Source organism: Diadema antillarum, unplaced genomic scaffold (genome assembly GCF_040938485.1).
Source record: "Diadema antillarum isolate AM-2024a unplaced genomic scaffold, OU_Dant_1.0 seq00000486_RagTag, whole genome shotgun sequence".
NCBI classification, from domain to species: Eukaryota; Metazoa; Echinodermata; class Echinoidea; order Diadematoida; family Diadematidae; genus Diadema; species Diadema antillarum.
The window spans coordinates 587,092-605,080 of record NW_027271449.1 but is presented as its reverse complement, the minus strand read 5'-3'; the positions used below and the strand labels follow the sequence as shown (position 1 = coordinate 605,080).

Here is a 17,989-nt window from a genome sequence, read left to right as displayed (position 1 = left end):
TTCCGTATGTCGGATGCATCATGTTAACACACCTGATTATCTGCGATTACTTACAACCGAGAGATCTTAATAACATAAAAACGATCAAATTCTAATAAATTTGAGCGCAAAAAATGCAATGCATGGAATCCTGTAGTCCTGACAGAATCTAAATGTCCTGACCCGAATAGTTTGGCATGCGGGGATATGGACGACCCTCAACCTCCCTGGTTTCAAGCTCTCTTTCTCTATCGATGTGATCTTAACCTTCTTCCCCTCCCTCGCTCTCTCTTCCCCATTGCCCCATCCCTGAGCTCTATCTTCCTTCAAAGCGAATTAAATAATGTAGTAGGTTAGTAATAATCTGCTCCGTCGACGTCGTTCTTTAAGTTAGCTCTGTCATTCAGGACCCCGCTTTTATCGTAGAGCCACGAGTGGGGCTTTTCGTCCGAGACGTCGACATCCTGAACGTGGGCCACTGGATGCACGGCATCCTTCTTGTCGGTCAGCGCTACACCTGTGAATGAAGAGGACAAACAGAAAGTGACCGTCTGACACGATTACATCTTTCGCTCCATATCATGGTGCGCAGTATTGCACTATACATTGTGGTGCGCAGTGTTGCGCACTTGTGGGCCATTCTGTTGCATCAGTCAATTCTCCTCGACTACACGGAGTGCAGCTCTGCAGAGGCTTCAGACAGTTATTGCGAATCCAAATTGGAATAAACCGAATAAGCAACAGTTGACCAAACTTTGGCTGAGAATGGGTTAAACACTTAGATAGTCATGCTCATCTCTAGGTAATGCCTGATCATCAACATTTTAGCCTTTAGTCTATTCACCTACTTCTCAGGACGTCGGCACTAGTCCCTGACAATAGATTGAGGTTGAAATGATACCATTCCATCTTGCGAATTAGTCAACCACGCAAGGACAATCGTGATCAATGATCTATTCATTACATCAACCAAGAGAAAACAGTATGCCTGGGTAGGGCCTACACTTCTCTATCATTTAATGAGATGGATACAGGTGCAGATCTAATTTGCTGTGTGTAATTGCGGTATTCACACGGACAATAAATGTTATCCCTAAATGCATATTCCGTCATCTTTTTAGTATTCATCATCTAAGAGAATAGCGAGACATTGAATGATAAACCAAGGAAAGCACAAAACTCACTGTCAGTCTTCTTTGTCTTAGTGCTGCCCGCCTGTTGAAATCAATCGCAAGAAAAAATAGCCATTATGAATAATGACATCTCACATGCCTGACTGGCCACATAGATGACACCCAAAGAGTTAACTTGTACTCTTTTTTGGCACGAAGTCATTCATCATTTTTCAGTCAAAGTAAATTTGAGTTGCCTTTGAAATCAGTTGAACAGATCCTGGACTTGAATTTTATTCTCTTTCTTTTAAGAATAACGACATTTTGTACAAAACAAAGAGAAAACGGAAGATAAGTACACAAATATGCAATACATAAAGAGATTTATAGATGTTACATGTTTCAGTACACTGTCATGCAAGATGGCGAACGAAAGGGACTCAATATGGATGGGGGAAGGGTAATTAATATAGGCAGAGGGGAAAAGCAACATGTGTGAGGCGGGAGAGACGGGGATAAAATTTTAAGGATCTAATGAGTTGGGATATTGAGATGTAAGACTTAACCCTATTCCCACGGGGAGGGGGGGGGGGGGGCATTTTGGCCGACCCCCCCCCCCCCCGACGTTTCGCGTGATTATTCCGCAACACGTGATGCTGTCGCCGCGACATTTTATGACTTTTTGCTTTCTAGTATCGCGCAGCTTTAGAGACCAAATTTGTCGCTCCCGGGCATACCGTTTTGAAGCCACGCTTCTTTGGAAAAAAAAAATCGTCGACCTAAAAATTGCTCAAAAACATGGTTTTGTGTACAAATCCAATGTGAATTGTGTTTTTGCAATAAATTCATATAAAAATAAATACCCTTACTTTCAATGGCTGATAATGATTCATTTTAGCCTGATTATGCTTTAAAAAGTTTCTGCGACAAATTCTTGACGAAAAAACACCAAAAGCAAAAAGAAAAAACATAGAAATACATAAGAAATTCAATAAACAATAAAATACATAAGAAATGATTATGAAGCCAAATTTTTGCTTCAATATTATTGTTGAGGATATTAAAAAGAATATGTTCACCAAAAATTAGAAGTCTTGGAGCTTTTTTTTTTTATTTAAAGGCAAAAAAAAAATCATTTTTGCATAAATTAGCATAAATTGATTAATATAAAATACATAAATTAAAATTTGAAAAATCTAACTATAATGGTATAGTCTTGTAGATTACATTGGCCTCTACCTTAGTGCAAATTTTCGCGAGGATCGCGCGATCCACGACCGAGATCTGAAGAGGGGACCAAAAAGCCCCCCCCCCCCCCCTGGTTTCAAGTCCCTCAAATAATCCGGTGGGATTAGGGTTAAAAAGAAGAAAAGATGCTATGCATCATCTAGTACTGCCGCTCACTTTCTTGTCCACACTACTCTGCTGAGTGCTGTAGGTACTGGTGGTGGAGGGGGCCAGTGGTTCCAGTCTAACCCGTAGCCAGCCCGGCAGCCATTTCTGACGGAGCAGGAGTTTGGCCATCTCCTTCTTAACCCGCTCGTTGCCAAGGCAGTGGTAGATGAAGATGAACAGCCCCTTTGTGGATTGAAGCAAAATTAGTGACAGTTCAGGAAATCATTGACCCGTCATTAAATCATGTTTTTACAAAGGCAAAAGAGGAATCAAATCAAGAAGAGCTCCGAAGTACATCATAACAGGTACATTTGCTTTAAATGTCTACGGGTCTATAATGATCATCTGTCCATTGAAATAACTTCTCTATGTCTCCCCCGGTAAAAGAAGGATTCCTTATAACCCCAGCTTAAAAATAAGTCTCTACAAACCAATGTTAATTCAATCCGAGCAAAAATTCATTCGCTCAACAAATGAACCAAACAAATGATGTTGGCTTTTGTATACCTGTTAATTCCTATGGGTTAGCATGTGCTTGGAAGAGCCTATAAGATGAAATATAAACAGTTGAGATAAAACTTTCAAAAGTTTGTTTTTATTCTCATAGCTTGCTTGTGTTTTTGCTTTAGCTTGTTTATACCTGCCCACGCTCGCCCTTCCTAACAATCAATATTGACCATTGAAAATACAATACAAACATAAACAAGTAAAGAGGGAAGATGTATGTTTCTCTTCCGTCTGCAGCATTTATTCATTACTCACGCATGGCCAAACTTATTATATTATTTCATTGTCATTCTCTTCTGCTACAGACAGTGTACTCTTAGCATGCTAAGCAGTTGTTTCAAAGAAACCCTGATTTCGTTCCCACAGCCAAAATCAAACCACAAAGCTCTGCAAGTTTAGTGAAAAAGACGATCTTTCCACTTTAATTGCACGCCTTTATTCTTCAAAAATGCAGTATCAACATGATCGATTTCAGATCTTTTTTCACTTTCTTTACAGTCATAAGCCCCCATTTTGAGCTTATGTGACAACATCGATAACAAATTGAAATTATAGACAGAGCTCTGAAACGCATTAAGTTCAAAGGAGCAATGTCATAACATAACAGCAGACTAGTCGTACCATTATGTCCCCGCTATATAATCGTATATCCAGGTCTTGCACATTCATTATTTCCTTCCATTTAAAATAGATTTACAATTACAGCGGAAAATTAAACTTGTTGAAGTTCCGCTAGAATTGATTTTTGACACGCGAGTCTCTGGATGTTTAAAGGTAAAGACATTGTTGCAATGTGCTTCCTGATGTATAGCCCGTGTTCTCATGGGTTATTGACATCTCCCAATAAATTGCTCAATTTATTACTGCATGTCTGATTTCGACTATGATTAAAGGCATTATTTACCATTATTTTGCAAATGAAACAAAACCCAGCTACAGTGCTTAAAATTGTTCTAAAATGTGAGTTCGGAATAGAAACAACCAATGTTTTGGTGTCATATTCTTCTTTCTGTGTTGGTTGTAATTAGCTTTGGTGAATCAAAACTTTTTCACTTTTCTTCTTTAATTCTTATCCAGCCTGAATGACTCAAACAAAAATGGGAGCCGTTCCCAAATGCAATCATTTTGGCAGGCAAATTGGAGTCACATGACCAGTAACTATTGTTAGAATGTTGAGGTTATTTACCGGATGCTGTGAATATAAATAGATATACCTGCAGAGAGTTGAGAATGGTGAAGGCATATTGTAAAGGAAGGGTGGCCTCAGCGAGGTTCATGAACCCGATGACCCAGGTACTTCCCAGGAGAAACGTGAGGGTAACCGCTCCCTTGATCCACACCCTGCAGAGGAAGGTAGTGAATGTCAACGTTTTCACATGGTTGATTTGATTGAAGCACTCTTCTAGAAACCATCGTTCATTATGTTTGATGTGATGTGATGTGATGTGATGTGATGTGATGTGATGTGATGTGATGTGATGTGATGTGATGTGATGTGATGTGATGTGATGTGATGTGATGTGATGTGATGTGATGTGATGTGATGTGATGTGATGTGATGTGATGTGATGTGATGTGATGTGATGTGATGTGATGTGATGTGATGTGATGTGATGTGGTGTGGTGTGGTGCGGTGCGGTGCGGTGCGGTGCGGTGCGGTGCGGTGCGGTGCGGTGCGGTGCGGTGTGGTGTGGTGTGGTGTGGTGTGGTGTGGTTTGGTGTGATGCGATGTGATGTGATGTGATGTGATTTGATTTGATTTGATTTATTGGTTCCTGCATTATCATTGTACATGAACGTCCATGTTTATTTGTAAAGTCGTTTACAAAGAAGTTTTGTCCCCACTGACTTTACAATGTATAACCAAACTTATCAGCGATACAATCAATGATACATCAGAAGGGCTATAGCTTAAGCGTTCAGTTAAGCGTAGCTTAACTTATAGCTTGATATGCTTGCAGCCTTTGTACATACATGTAATATTATACATATGGAACAAAATAGAAGGAAGGGATGACTTGCGTAAGGATAGGAGATAGAAGAAAGGGAAAGTGGTACTTGTTAAAGAAAGTGAAAGTGAGAGTACACGGGGTTTACCCAAAGTTACATCACCTAGATCCCTGATCAGTAGGACAATATTTTCTAACCCAGGTATAGATGAGCAGCGTTGTATATGCAAGGTTATGTATTATTTTATGAAGTACAGACCATGCTATGATAATAAATAGTCAAGATCATGCTGAAAACATCAGTTCTTAACAATATCTCTCCCATTTTGTTGCCCTCCCCTCCCCCCACACACGCACTCTCTCTCTCTCCCTCTATCACGCAAATCATCCGTGAGATATGAACATATAAAATTCCCTTTATCAGGACAGTGTTTCTCAAGGAACATCCTGGGCGTAATGGTTCTGATGAAGGTCGACTGCAGGAACTTGTCGGTCCCTCGGAATTTGTCCGGATCCGTGAATATTATAGGCCTACAGTAACTTTTTTATCTTCAGCACTGGTATCAAATTTTGTGAAGATTAGTTTCTTGTGCTATTTATGTTTCGACTTACACCGGTCATGTCTTAATACCATATTTGATTTCATCAACCTCCAAGCCATCAGAAGAGTACAGATGTTGTTTGACTGTGTCCTTTAAGCTGTTTAAACAATACAACTTGCACGCATATACTGTTAGGTAATGACTTGGGTTCATATTATTATCAAAAAGCATGCCAGGACATTATATTGGTGGTATAGGATCTGCAATTGAAGAACTGCTCTTTCGATTCATGCACCCAGATTCAGCTACCATAGTTTCCTCACTTGATATCTTGCGAAGACGTGGCATCCTTACTGACCGCAGCTCGTCCGGAGTAGGCCACTCGCAAGGACACTACCATGAACACCAAATTGACCTGCAGTCAGCGCAAAAGGATGGAAGAGGAGTAGTTTTGGATATGACGTCATCAGACCGCCGATCTCTTCATGCAAATCAGCGGTTAAGACCTCTAGTCAATAGTTCTATTTCCGGGCTGGTAAACAAAGGCATTCGAAACACTAAAACATTGACTGGGTCATCAATAGTCGTAACATCACACAGTGTCTCACTGAGAATGTTAACTATGGCTGGCGCCACCTGATGGCCGCTTTGACAGCTCCTACGTTTTCTACACCTCCGCCATGTTTCGTTGCTAGGGAGCTGATCACGCGCTGGCCATGGCGACGTATTGCTACCTAATAACTGAAAGTTGGTGGTCATTATTTCGGCCACCATTCAATGCTAAATAAAAAAGGGGGAGTCTCTCTGAGTCATTGACAAAAACGTGTTTATTTGTTTTTTCCACGCAAAATTTCTGAAAGATTTCATGACATGTTAGGCACCAGTTTGTCACCAAATTATCACGTTGTCTCCTATGTTTAGATGTCATAGCTACAGAATTTCATGAAACCCCCATCATGTTGAACATACTGTCCAAAGTCCCTAGCATAAAAAGGGTTAATCATTGATCTACAGCACGGTTTTCATGATAGTTTGTGTACCATCCGTTTGGAGATTTCTTTTCCATTTTGCAGTTATTTGATGAAAACACGTGAAAACTTAGAATGCCCCAAACTTTTTCAATACTTATCCGATTTTGATGAAAATTCCATCATTCTGCTTGTCTAGAATTAATCAATTTATGTAAGGTAATGGTTAACATGGCGTGTAATTAGGGATTTGTTGAGGTTTTTCGTCTGATTTGCTTTGCTTCGTAGATTAGCTTAGGTGAGTAGAGGCTAGTTTTGTTGTTTGAGTTCAGCTTAGTTTAGTTATTAGCTTAGTGTCATGGTTTGGTCCTCATTGGTTTGGCTCAGTCTGGCTTGATTCATTTTGATTTATTTCTTTTCGTTTAGTTTTATTTCAACTGCTTTGAATGGATTTAATAGGCATCAATCAATTTGTTCCTCATCAAGCTCCGAGTATCACGCATTTTCCTTACCACAATGATGAGGGCGACAGGCCCGGCAAAACTCCAGATGAAGCCGCGATCAGTCGACAGCCAGCAGCTTTATGAAGTGAAAAAGAGTAGAGATTTAACATGTGTTTAATGCATACAGTCACAAGAGTGAATATGACGCAGGGTAACAAATGAAGTCGTTGGTTACCTTTCACAAATACAGTGGAAAGGGAATATCGGTACATTAGAGTTACTAGTCTGCCTTAAATATTTGTTAACCAATCAATATGATCTCTATTTCACCTCCCCCGCCCCCCCCCCCCCCCCCCCCCCCTCTCTCTCTCTCTGGCTTTTTACTGAATGCACAAGGCCCAAGCAGGTAGGATGTTGTGGACATTATTCTACTGTCTTCAGGACTGACATATTCAATGTACAAGGGAAAGACAATAAAGGCCTATTTGTATGACCTTATGACCCTATTTTTTTGAAAGATTGTTTTTTCTCTTTTTTGCTCTAAACAATGAATTTAATCAGCGACTTTAATTAAAGAAGTGTACAATTATTATTTTTGTCCTTCACAATACTCCATTTTCTCAACAACGAGAAAAAAAATAGTTAACGCTCTAGATTTACGTAATTGGTAATGTCAAACAATCTGTGTTGTAGGCGTGTTGCTATTTGCCTTTGTTTTATCGTTGTGGTTATAGATGCGCCAAGAAAGGGGTTATAGATGTCCAATAGCACATGTCACAAGAGATGTTTCGGTTATTTCTTTTTTCTTTAACTTTGTCATTTGTGGTTGTCATACCGGTGCAGACTAGGCAACCTCAAATCAAGGCCTATCATACCAACACTTTGACGCCTGTCTTTATGACATATGCATTCTCTAACCACCCTGTTTCTAAGTGTAGATTTATATATTTTTCTGTTTCTATGACTCAGCAGTAGCGGATCCAGGAGTAGCCCCATTTATTTGTTGTAAAAACACAAGAAACAAAAAGAAAAAAATGGTGGAGGGGTGCGTGCGCCCCATCCCCTTTAATTTTGTAAAGGCGCCCCCTCTTTACGGAATTCCTGGATCCAACCCTGCTCAGTAACTGTAAGTTTTGGTCTGCGGAATGGCATTACTCTGTCATATTCTGCCACTATGCCCAATCACGGGAAGCATAGCCTTTTCAGTTACAAAAGCCAATATACTTTTATAATTCTCTAGATGGACTTTCGTATCATGCTTTGATTCGAATACTAAAATCAATCATTATGGTACTATTTACTAATTACAGTATTCATAAAAGAAAGTTATTCCAGAGTCTTCTTTGGTAATTGACAACTTGTAAACAATTTAAAGGACAAGTCCACCTTCATATACATTAGGATTGAGAGAATGCAGCAATATTAGTAGAACACATCAGTGAAAGTTTGAGGAAAATCGGACAATCCGTTCAAAAGTTATGAATATTTTAAGTATCTGCGCAGTCACTGCTGGATGAGAAGACTACTACAGTGTATGATGTCACATGCGTACAACTGTATAAGAAAAATAAAAAGAGAATTTCACAAAACTTTACTTTTTGAATAAAGTGCACATTTCTTCGACTTGCTACCGACGTATGTTAAGGATAATATTGTTCCCCCTGCCTTCTGAAAGAGAGAAGTCGAGTGTTCTTTTGTTATGCGAGAAAAATGGAAATATGTTGAATTGTCTTTATTCTTTCTTTATATCGTTGTACTCATGTGACATCACAAGCTTACTTAGTCTTTTCATCCAGCCGTGACTGAGCAGAAACTTCAAAAATTCATAACTTTTGAACGGATTGTCCGATCTTCCTCAAACTCTCACTGATGTGTTCTACTAATATTGCTGCATTCACTCAACCCACATGTCTATGAAAGTGAACTTGTCCTTTAAGAGTGCACGAGTGATTGATTACGGTACTTACTACTTGTCTGTCCCGTACCCAGACCCTTGGGTAACACCGGCAGCTATGGCTACGATCACAGCCGGAGCTCCTGGAAAGGGGAAATCGGCGGTATGTCATTAATGTTTGTCAACGTTTGAGTCACTGTTCTTCTAAGCTAGAGATTTCATAGGAAGCGGTTGCATCATCGCTCGCGTTCGGAGGACGCTAATCGTCATTGACAATTGAAAGTGTCGTATTCAGTCACCAGTAACATAAAAGAGACGAATCCTTTGGTAGATGTCAAGGTTTGTTTTAATTGCAAAAGTACAGCCGTCTTCCATTCGTCACATTTTCATATCTTTTGAATGCTGCCAAATCATATACTAAAATAATATGTAGACCAATCTTATACTTTTAAAGTGAAACCGAAAAGTAAATCTTATCCCCTTATACCCTTGATTTATGACGACATTCAGTGTAATTTACTCAATTTGTCCGTTTGGTGGAGTCAATTGACTGGCTTCTTTCTTTCTTTCTTTGTCTCCTTCTTCCGTGCAGAGATTGTCATGGATTGTTTTTGTGTGTTGTTGTTGTTGTTGTTGTTGTTGTTGTTGTTGTTGTTGTTGTTGTTGTCGTCGTTGTTGTTGTTGTTGTTGTCGTTGTTGTTGTTGTTGTTGTTGTTGTTGTTGTTGTCGTCGTCGTCGTCGTCGTCGTCGTCGTTGTTGTTGTTGTTTGATATTATGCCAAAATTGAATATGGTGTCGATTTAATTCACAACATTTCACAAAAATTATTTTCAAGTTCCTCAACGACGCGACTTCTCGTATAGGAAGTAAGACTTAAACATATGTTAAAGGACTGAAGTGTCCTCACGTGCAAGGCGACTCACCGTAGCCAGCAAGATAGTACGGGAAAACCTTAGAGTTGGTAGAAAAGACGTGGACCAGCATGATGTAGAGTTGGATGCCTTCAAGAAACATCCAGGCAAAGGCACAGAGGAAGGAGTAGTGTATGAGTCCGGCTATGACAGAACACACGATCTGGACAAGGAGACAATGTGATAGTAAGACTCAGAACAATATTTTACACATGCCGTACACATGTTGTTACACATACACATACATCATACACATACGTGTCATCATACACACACACTACACATACACATACACATACAGATACCATACTATACACATACACATACACATACACATCCATACAGGGTACACATACACATACCGAAACATACACAAATTCACATGCTCTCACCTAGAGGTTCGTTCACCTCCCTGCTCTCACACAAGAAGAATAACAGGACTCGTATTCAAAAACCGAAAAAATTGTGGCGTTATTCCGATATATTTTGTCTACGGAAGAGGAAGAGTAGGTTAATCCGGCAAAATGAAACACGATCTGGAACAATGAGACCTTCGGAATATACGAAAACAAAGGAATATTTTACGTGCCTTGGGAATAACGAACCTTCGTTTGAATCATCTTATTGCTTGTAACCATTTTTTTTTTACTCTTTGTAGGGGTGCTACAGTGGATCTTGCTTCATCATGGGGTCACCTTCTTGTCTTTGTTTTGTACATTTTGTAGGTAGTCAAGTGTTAGATTAAAATGGATAAAGAGTTGGTAGGGACTGCATCCATCAAACCCATTAAAAATTGAAAAAAAAAATAACACTGATGAGAAGAAGCTATAGAGTGGATGGATCTTTTTTCTCCCTATGGGAAGTCTTTACTCATTTTCTCCCTGATTTACTCTCCCGCCATAAATTGATGCTGAATATTCAATATTGCTCGCGAGACATCTGATTTGAGGATTTCGACAGTCAAACAGATTTTCATGTTACTTCATACATTCAATTCTCGTCTAGTTGAGAAATGCGCAAGCAAACTAACTTGCTCGTTTGATTGGCAAAACCGAATTGAAAATAATTTCATATTTGTTGTTGTTGTTGTTGAGGTTTTAGCGCGCATGTCGTAAAGACAGCGGTGTTTTCTCTTGTACAGAATGCCTATTTTATCCATTTGCATTCTCCTTCATTGTCCTGGCACTTACTCTGTTCTCGGTTCGCTTTACGCCGACAAGAAACAAAAGCTCAGCTACAAGAAGCGAGATGCAGAGATTTCGATGGATTGTGGTGCGAGTGTTCCACAGAGACCTGAGGGTGAACGGGAGAGGACGCTCGTTATATCTACGTATATACTTGCCTCTTTGTCGCTTTTGTTGAATCATATTAGCCATAAGTACATAAATCTGGACCACAGAAGGCCAGAGTGTGCAGCTGAATACAGGCTATCCAGCCATAGGCTCAGATGGAAAATGAAAAAAAACAAACAAACTAAAGATGTGCCCCCAACTACAGGACGAAAACATGGACAAAACATAGGCATTGATATGTCTCGTTTATACAGTGCCAAAGTGTGACGTCATAGCGATTCATTACCATGGAAACTGGTTCTAAACAACCTAAACTGGCTTATGCGTTATGTGTTTATGCGCGCACCAGGGGCCCGTTTCATAAAACTTGTCATCAGTGACAAGTTGTCATAGATGTGACAAGATACTGAAATCCTTGCATCTGATTGGCTGAGATCAAATTTGTCATAGAAATATGGCAGTCCCTGATAAAAAGTTTGATGAAACGGGCCCCTAGTTTCAACCCAAGCTCTAACAAAAGACTGAGACATTATCACTTCGGTATTCAGAAGGTATTATGCATCTTAACACAAACTATGCACAGGGACATGGGGAAAATGTGCGAAACTAGCACCTGACTTGTTTTTCGAGAATACTGTGGTCAAGTGTACGGGTGAACGTTGTCCACCGTCTTCAACGGTACTGCACATAACTTAAAAGTGAAAACGCTGTTACACTAACATAGGAGCAGTCCGCAGCCTAACCAAATGAAAGGAAAACAAATTTTGTATTCTCACTGAGACAGGAAAGGTGTCGTATTAATAATGCCTTGGATGTGATGTTCTTAATCCATACCCTTTCCTGTCGCTAAACTTTGGGAAAAATAATAGAAATGCATTTCTTCCGTTAACAAGATCATAAAACCGGCAAACCAGGTTAGGCGTCGCGTACTTGAAGAAGCTGAAGGCGAAGATGGAAATGGCAAGGCAGACGATCGATATGGAACAGCCAATAAGGGTGAGCAGTTCCAGGGCGAGATTGTGAACCTCAGGAACCTGATTTAAAGAAAAGTATTTGTACATTGGAGCATTTTAGTACATCTCGAAGTTGAAACTTTCAATATTGGTAAGATCAGATTGATTTATTTCTATATATATATATATATCTAAAAGGTAAACTCGATGAAATGGTTTCTTTATTTTCAAGATTCTTGCTAAGATTCATGCAGGAGGTATGTTTATCACAGCATACAGTCATAGTTTTGAAATAATTTCCTGGTTAAAATCAGAGTCATAGAAAGTGAATAACTTAATCACTTCTGAATCTGCGCCTAAATGACATAGGTTTTGATCATTTTAGAACTGAATTCCTAATGCTGCGTGTTTAATGATTCACAACTCTTATCTTTTCTTTTAACATCTTATCTTCTTGGGTTTCGTTTTTATCGCAAGAGACAAGATAATGTTGTCCTGTTCATAAATATTAGCACAAAAGTAATTGAAATCATATCCTAACTTCGATATAATATTTAGCTTTTGATTAGAATGTAGTAAGATATCCGATGATTAAAAGTGCAATGTACCCTAATGAATATTATTGATGCGACATGACCACGTGTCTATAGAAGCCATCTCCGAAGTCAATATCACATTCTCTTCCTGGCAGATAAGTGGGATATGGTTTGGGATCACCCTCCTTTTGGGTTTTCGTTTGTTTGTTTGTTTGTTGTTGTTGTTGTGTTTTAGTACCACATGCTTACCTCTGTGTAAACGCCTGTGACGTCAAGCAAGATGGCGAAGTTAGTCAGATGATTGCAGGCACACTTGGTGTGGCTACGATTAGATTCCACCACCCGGCATCCTTCGGACGACCAGTAACCACTACCAGCCCTGATTGGGAAGAAAGACAGGGAGGGGGATGGGGCAATAAAACCAGGAGGACAGGTCAGTGTGCTCGCATCTGGACTTTCCCGATGATATCTTGGCGTTTCTTATGAGAAAAACATGGACTGAGGACACGAAACTCGACCACGAATAAAACAGATCAAAATATGACAGTGAAGAGATAATAATTAGCACAATGTAATGTAATTACTATCCTGGGAAACACTTGAGTAAATGTGCTGATTTTTGCAATTATCAGTTTGTTCCGTTTGAGAAAAAGAGACACCAGACCCTTTGAAATACAAAATCGTTTCCATGAAAATGCAGCGAATTGTTATGAATTTTAATCCATCCACGTCAATGTTTGTGAATATGGGAGTAGGCCTCTATTCGATAGCCGCATTCAGGACGAGATTCATTTATTCATTTATTTTTTTGCAAGCGTGCGCAGGGACAAAAAGACCGGGATAACGGTCACGATCAAAATCTGGATTTTTTTTTCTTTTTTGCATGCCAATATTCTTCGATAAATCGATAAATCAATAACTCTATTGTTTTTGCGCATCACAGTGGTATGGTGCGCACGCTGTTGTTGAGGTTCGCATGGTTGTTGTGATTTGCGCTTTGAATGATGGGATATGAAATCTCGAGATTATTTGGCCCAGCGTTCACACGGTCACAGCAGGGCGAATTAGCGGGATAATTCAGATGTAAGCGCCAGATTTTTTGGGATTTGCATTACGATGCTGATCACGATAATTGGTGGGATTTTCGTGTCCACACGGCCCCCCCCCCCCCCCCCAAAAAAAAAAAAAAATGTGAGATTTCGGTCACAATGCCAATCTCGAGATTTGTATCCGCTGATTGATGTACGTGTGAATCCCAATAATATCTCAGAAAGAATACCATTGTGCTACAACAAAGAAAGAGGGATGGATACTCACTCCTCTCCATACACGTAGAATATGCACGACACATTTCCAGTGACATTCATCTGAAAAGGGAAAAAAAATGTTCCATGAGAGGCGGGTCCGACGCAAAAGTTTAGAACAAAGGCTGGGAATTTATCAAATTTTATGGTTCATTTGCAGCTTATTCATGCTTCTTGTCTGTGAATTCAGAATAAACCTTTTCACAAAAGGATCCATGGTTATTTTCCTGTACGATATAATATGTTAAGGTTTTTCAGATCATTTAAGTTATCATGCAGTAGAAAGCTATTTGTCGATAGTCTAACATATCTTTGGTAATATAGATTTGTGGAGGAGGTAAACGTTTGGAGATACAGGAGTGAATATTGTGAAGGAATAAAGATACATATCAGAGTATTAGATGCTAAAAGCTATCGCATATTATGTGAGTCTTTATATTGTACCGGGACAATTACCCCCGGCTGAATACCGGTTAGTGATAGGGTTAGAGTAAAGATTATAGGGTTAGGCTTTGGGTTAGAATTTGGGTTATGGTTAGGATTAGTTTCATGATAAGGATAAGGGTTAGGGTCAGGGGAAGGGTCGGGGGTAATTGTCCTGGTACCGTCTGTATACTGATTACTTGAATGTTAGAGGAAGCGCATCTTTCAGAGCGGGTTGATATAATTCAATTAACCCGCTCTGGCATCTTTGAGAGAGCGCCACCCACGATGGCATTACTTACGTTGTCGTGGCTGAGGACGAATTCTACCTCTTCCTCTTGGTTGAAACGTGTGAGTGAACCGTTACACGCGGTTGCCGACACACCAAACACTACGGAGTTTACCACTGCTTGGTTCTGTAGGCTTGTCGCGTTTTGGGTACTGAAATTATGTTTGGTCAATGAAATAAACCCAAATAATACGCAAAATCAAAGTGATTACTTTCATGAAGCTGGTTATCACGTCACATCCGATATGAAACATTTGTATTTCTCTATTTGGTTATCTCACCATTAAGCACATTTATTTGTTCAACAATGATACAAAATGTCAAATCAATATACAGAATCAAGCGCTATGGATGGATGAATCGCATTTTCTCAAACTGACAATGATTTCAGCCTTGTTTTTGTATCATCATCACTGTCAGGGATGTAATGACTAAAATAATTGTTATCATTATCATCAGACTGACTATTACTAATTCTTCTTCAACTACTATCGCCGCTACTACTGCTACCATTGCTATTCTACTAATACTTTGTATCATAGACTAATCATAATGCACTATAGTGTAAGATAAATTTCAAATTTGTTTAATGACGGAAGACTCCACATGATTCTAAAACTTTTGCATTCGAACATCTATACTGGGTGCAGAGTTCCAGAACTTATAGTGTTTGGGATAAGGAATAAGATTTTTTTTTTTCAAAATTCAAAACAATTCACAGTGAACAAGGATGATGACGTAGCAGTTTCACATAAGAATGCGTAATTGGGTGCTCATGGAAAGTAGAACAAAAGAAGACTGCATACATAAATTCTACACAGGTGAACTTGTTAAGCAAGTGTTATTGTAATGGAATTACATTGCTACATTACTGGAATATTTGAGCCTCATATGTCATCATCCTCGTTCAGTGCAATTTGTTTTGTGTTTTCAGAGTATCGTTTTATCTGCTCAAGAACCATTCCACAAATTAATATGAACATGGCACTATCGATTTATGTACTAGGCCTGCATGATGATGAATTATGAAAATCATCTGGAATTCCCATTCAGAGGGAAGTTATGCTGAAACCACCATTCTGGTGAAACACTGAAATGTGTATAGTGACTCAGTTTATCTGCGTTTAGCGCCAGCTTACCTCAGCGAGGAACTCACATTACCCAGCGTGATTCCACTCTTAAACTCTATTATACCGATTCTAGTGGCTGGAGGAGGAGAGAGAGAGAGAGGGAGAGAAAACATGTAACGTGATAACAGCATCGTTAGCCTGTTCGTCAAGAACTGGTCAAGTGCTTGTCGAATTAAAGGAAATTATAACATATTGCACATATTATTAAATGGCGTCCTCATGTGGTCTAGTCCTAGTCAATACCAGCGGAAAATTTGTTGTCTCGTATATAGGCCGTATACAGGCAAGACAGGTACATCAATAATACACACCAGCTGACCTTGTTGTTAGCTCAACTCATTACGATTGATGCTTGTATCCTCGGCTGATTGAGTAATCCTTGATAAACGTCGATATGAAAGTTGAAACCATGTCTCTATTTAATAGTCAAATGACAGTTCCGTTACCGAAGAAAGACAGCGAAATAAATGACCGGAAAATTCTGTTGCGCGCGAAACAAACATTATTTTTTTCGGGGATTTTGTATTGAATTCAGTTAGCAGTGTTTTCTTTGCGAACACATCCTCAATGCATATCTTATTGTCCTACCCATCAATCTGTAATAATGTATGCGTGAAATGTGAACTATGGTAGTAGAAATACCATAATTTACCAGTGTATATAATCACATTTATATTAACGCCATCAATAATTTGATCTTTTTTATACATACTATGGTTTTTTCTTTATCTTATCTGTTACCAACAGTGTATATCTGCATGTGATAACGCGTTCCGCGGTAATTGAGCAAGCCAGCAAATCATTAAAATACATTAGGAATAAATGTAGCACGTTGAGAGCTTTCACTCCTACGAGATAAAAGGAAAGAAGTCTTTAACATTGAAATTTAATTCCGCAATTTGTCTGAGTGTGAACACATCTTACACCAGTCAGTTTTATCACATAATCAATTCCTACAGCACCGTCATATTCTAAACGTTTGGCCTTTTCTCAGGTATGAAATATACAAACAGCTTAGAATAAAAAAAGTGTTACCGACACGGCAGAAAACTTGACGAAAAACAGGGAGATTGTGGATAAGAAAATTCATATAGAGTAAGGATATTTCTGCAGGGAAAAAATAATGGCAAAAAGCAAGGGAAAATTCATAGAAGAATAAAAAGAAATAAAGCATTCATCACCCACTCACCAGTGTCGCAACCGCTGTCAAAGGATGATGCCGGCAAAACGACGCTGGCCTTACTACTGGCGACCTGGTCGAAGACATCGTCGCTAGGATACGAGAGTGGCTTCACTCTTGGAGGAATGGACCCGCAGGTCATATCTGAGATGATGGGAGGTGGACAACCACGGGGGGGGGGGGGGGGGGGGGGGGGGGAGGTGAAGAAGGAGACGAAGAGATGCAGGAGGATGAAGAAATGGATTTTTGTTTCCATTATCCTTTAATTCATCTAGTCCGTCATCATTTCTGTCTGTGTTGAATCTATGATCTTACAGGACAGGGGCTAAATGGCTTAATTTCCTCCCTACTAGAAAGAACACAGTATCCCACAGTGTGTTCACAGTGTGTTTACATAGTTGACTATGTGAAAACGCTCGAATTTAACAGTGTGAAGATGATTGCACACTATGGTGTGGTTTTCACAGTGTTCACATGGTAATACTTTGTTTCACACTGTAACTTGATGAATCACAGTAACGTGTTGCACACTGTTGTTATAAAGCTCGAATTTAACAGTGTGAAGAGATTTCACACTGTGTTCGCACACTGTTTTTACACTGTGACTCTCACACTGTGGGACACTGTGTTCTTTCCAGCAGGGCTAGTACACCATGGTTTACTTTCTTTCCCTGACAACTGACACACAGATGAAACCATGGTATATTCAGAGAAAATCTACGCTACGCAATTGTTGAATGATAATTGTAAAGAAATACAGCAACCATAACTAATTTGACTTGTTAAGTTATGTTTTGTATAGGAATTCCACAATAGAATTCAGGCACAATGCAGGACTTACTCTACTGGTTTAGGAGACGCTATGTAAAACTCACTGTCTTTCCATTTGCTGTTGCGTAGGCAGACAGGGGCACCCTAGCATTTTATGCAACGTGACTGAGAATATTCATGACAGCATTTACCTATGTTCTCTGTTGTGACGGTTGTCGTTATGTTTTCGTCCAACTGATCCGCCACGGATTGAGTGACGACTTCCATAACTTGGGTGATGGATTGTGATGAGCTCTTTTTTATTATTAAAAAAAAAGATGTATTCATAGAACATTAGAAAGAGAGGGGGGAGATGTTTCAAATTATTGTAAAACACAACTGCAGTTAGATTTGAGGAAACGCCTTACAAAC

The 17,989-nt window shown here is 39.4% G+C and overlaps 1 protein-coding gene across 1 annotated transcript; it reads right to left on the bottom strand.

Annotated features, from left to right (window-relative positions):
* Positions 1–332: 332 nt before the first annotated feature.
* LOC139733657 (adhesion G protein-coupled receptor L3-like) lies at positions 333–16,949 on the bottom strand. Its single transcript, XM_071644470.1, has 15 exons — positions 16,817–16,949; positions 15,637–15,703; positions 14,511–14,649; positions 13,799–13,848; positions 12,731–12,860; positions 11,923–12,026; positions 10,891–10,993; positions 9,713–9,863; positions 8,863–8,932; positions 6,965–7,031; positions 5,808–5,899; positions 4,208–4,334; positions 2,496–2,669; positions 1,164–1,194; positions 333–496 (listed from the first exon to the last, which is right to left on the bottom strand). Exons 1-15 carry the CDS (start codon positions 16,947–16,949, stop codon positions 333–335), a joined length of 1,602 nt encoding a protein of 533 aa, XP_071500571.1.
* Between the last annotated feature and the right edge of the window lie 1,040 nt (positions 16,950–17,989).

Bases quoted from the DNA above. Each gene is read 5' to 3' on its own strand.
- LOC139733657 (XM_071644470.1), bottom strand. From the start codon at position 16,949: ATGACCTGCGGGTCCATTCCTCCAAGAGTGAAGCCACTCTCGTATCCT. The intron at 4,335-5,807 runs GTGAGGAAACTA...CTTCCTCTGCAG, and splicing joins ACGTCTTCGCAAGATATCAA to GGTGTGGATCAAGGGAGCGG. The intron at 497-1,163 runs GTGAGTTTTGTG...CTTCATTCACAG, and splicing joins TAAGACAAAGAAGACTGACA to GTGTAGCGCTGACCGACAAG.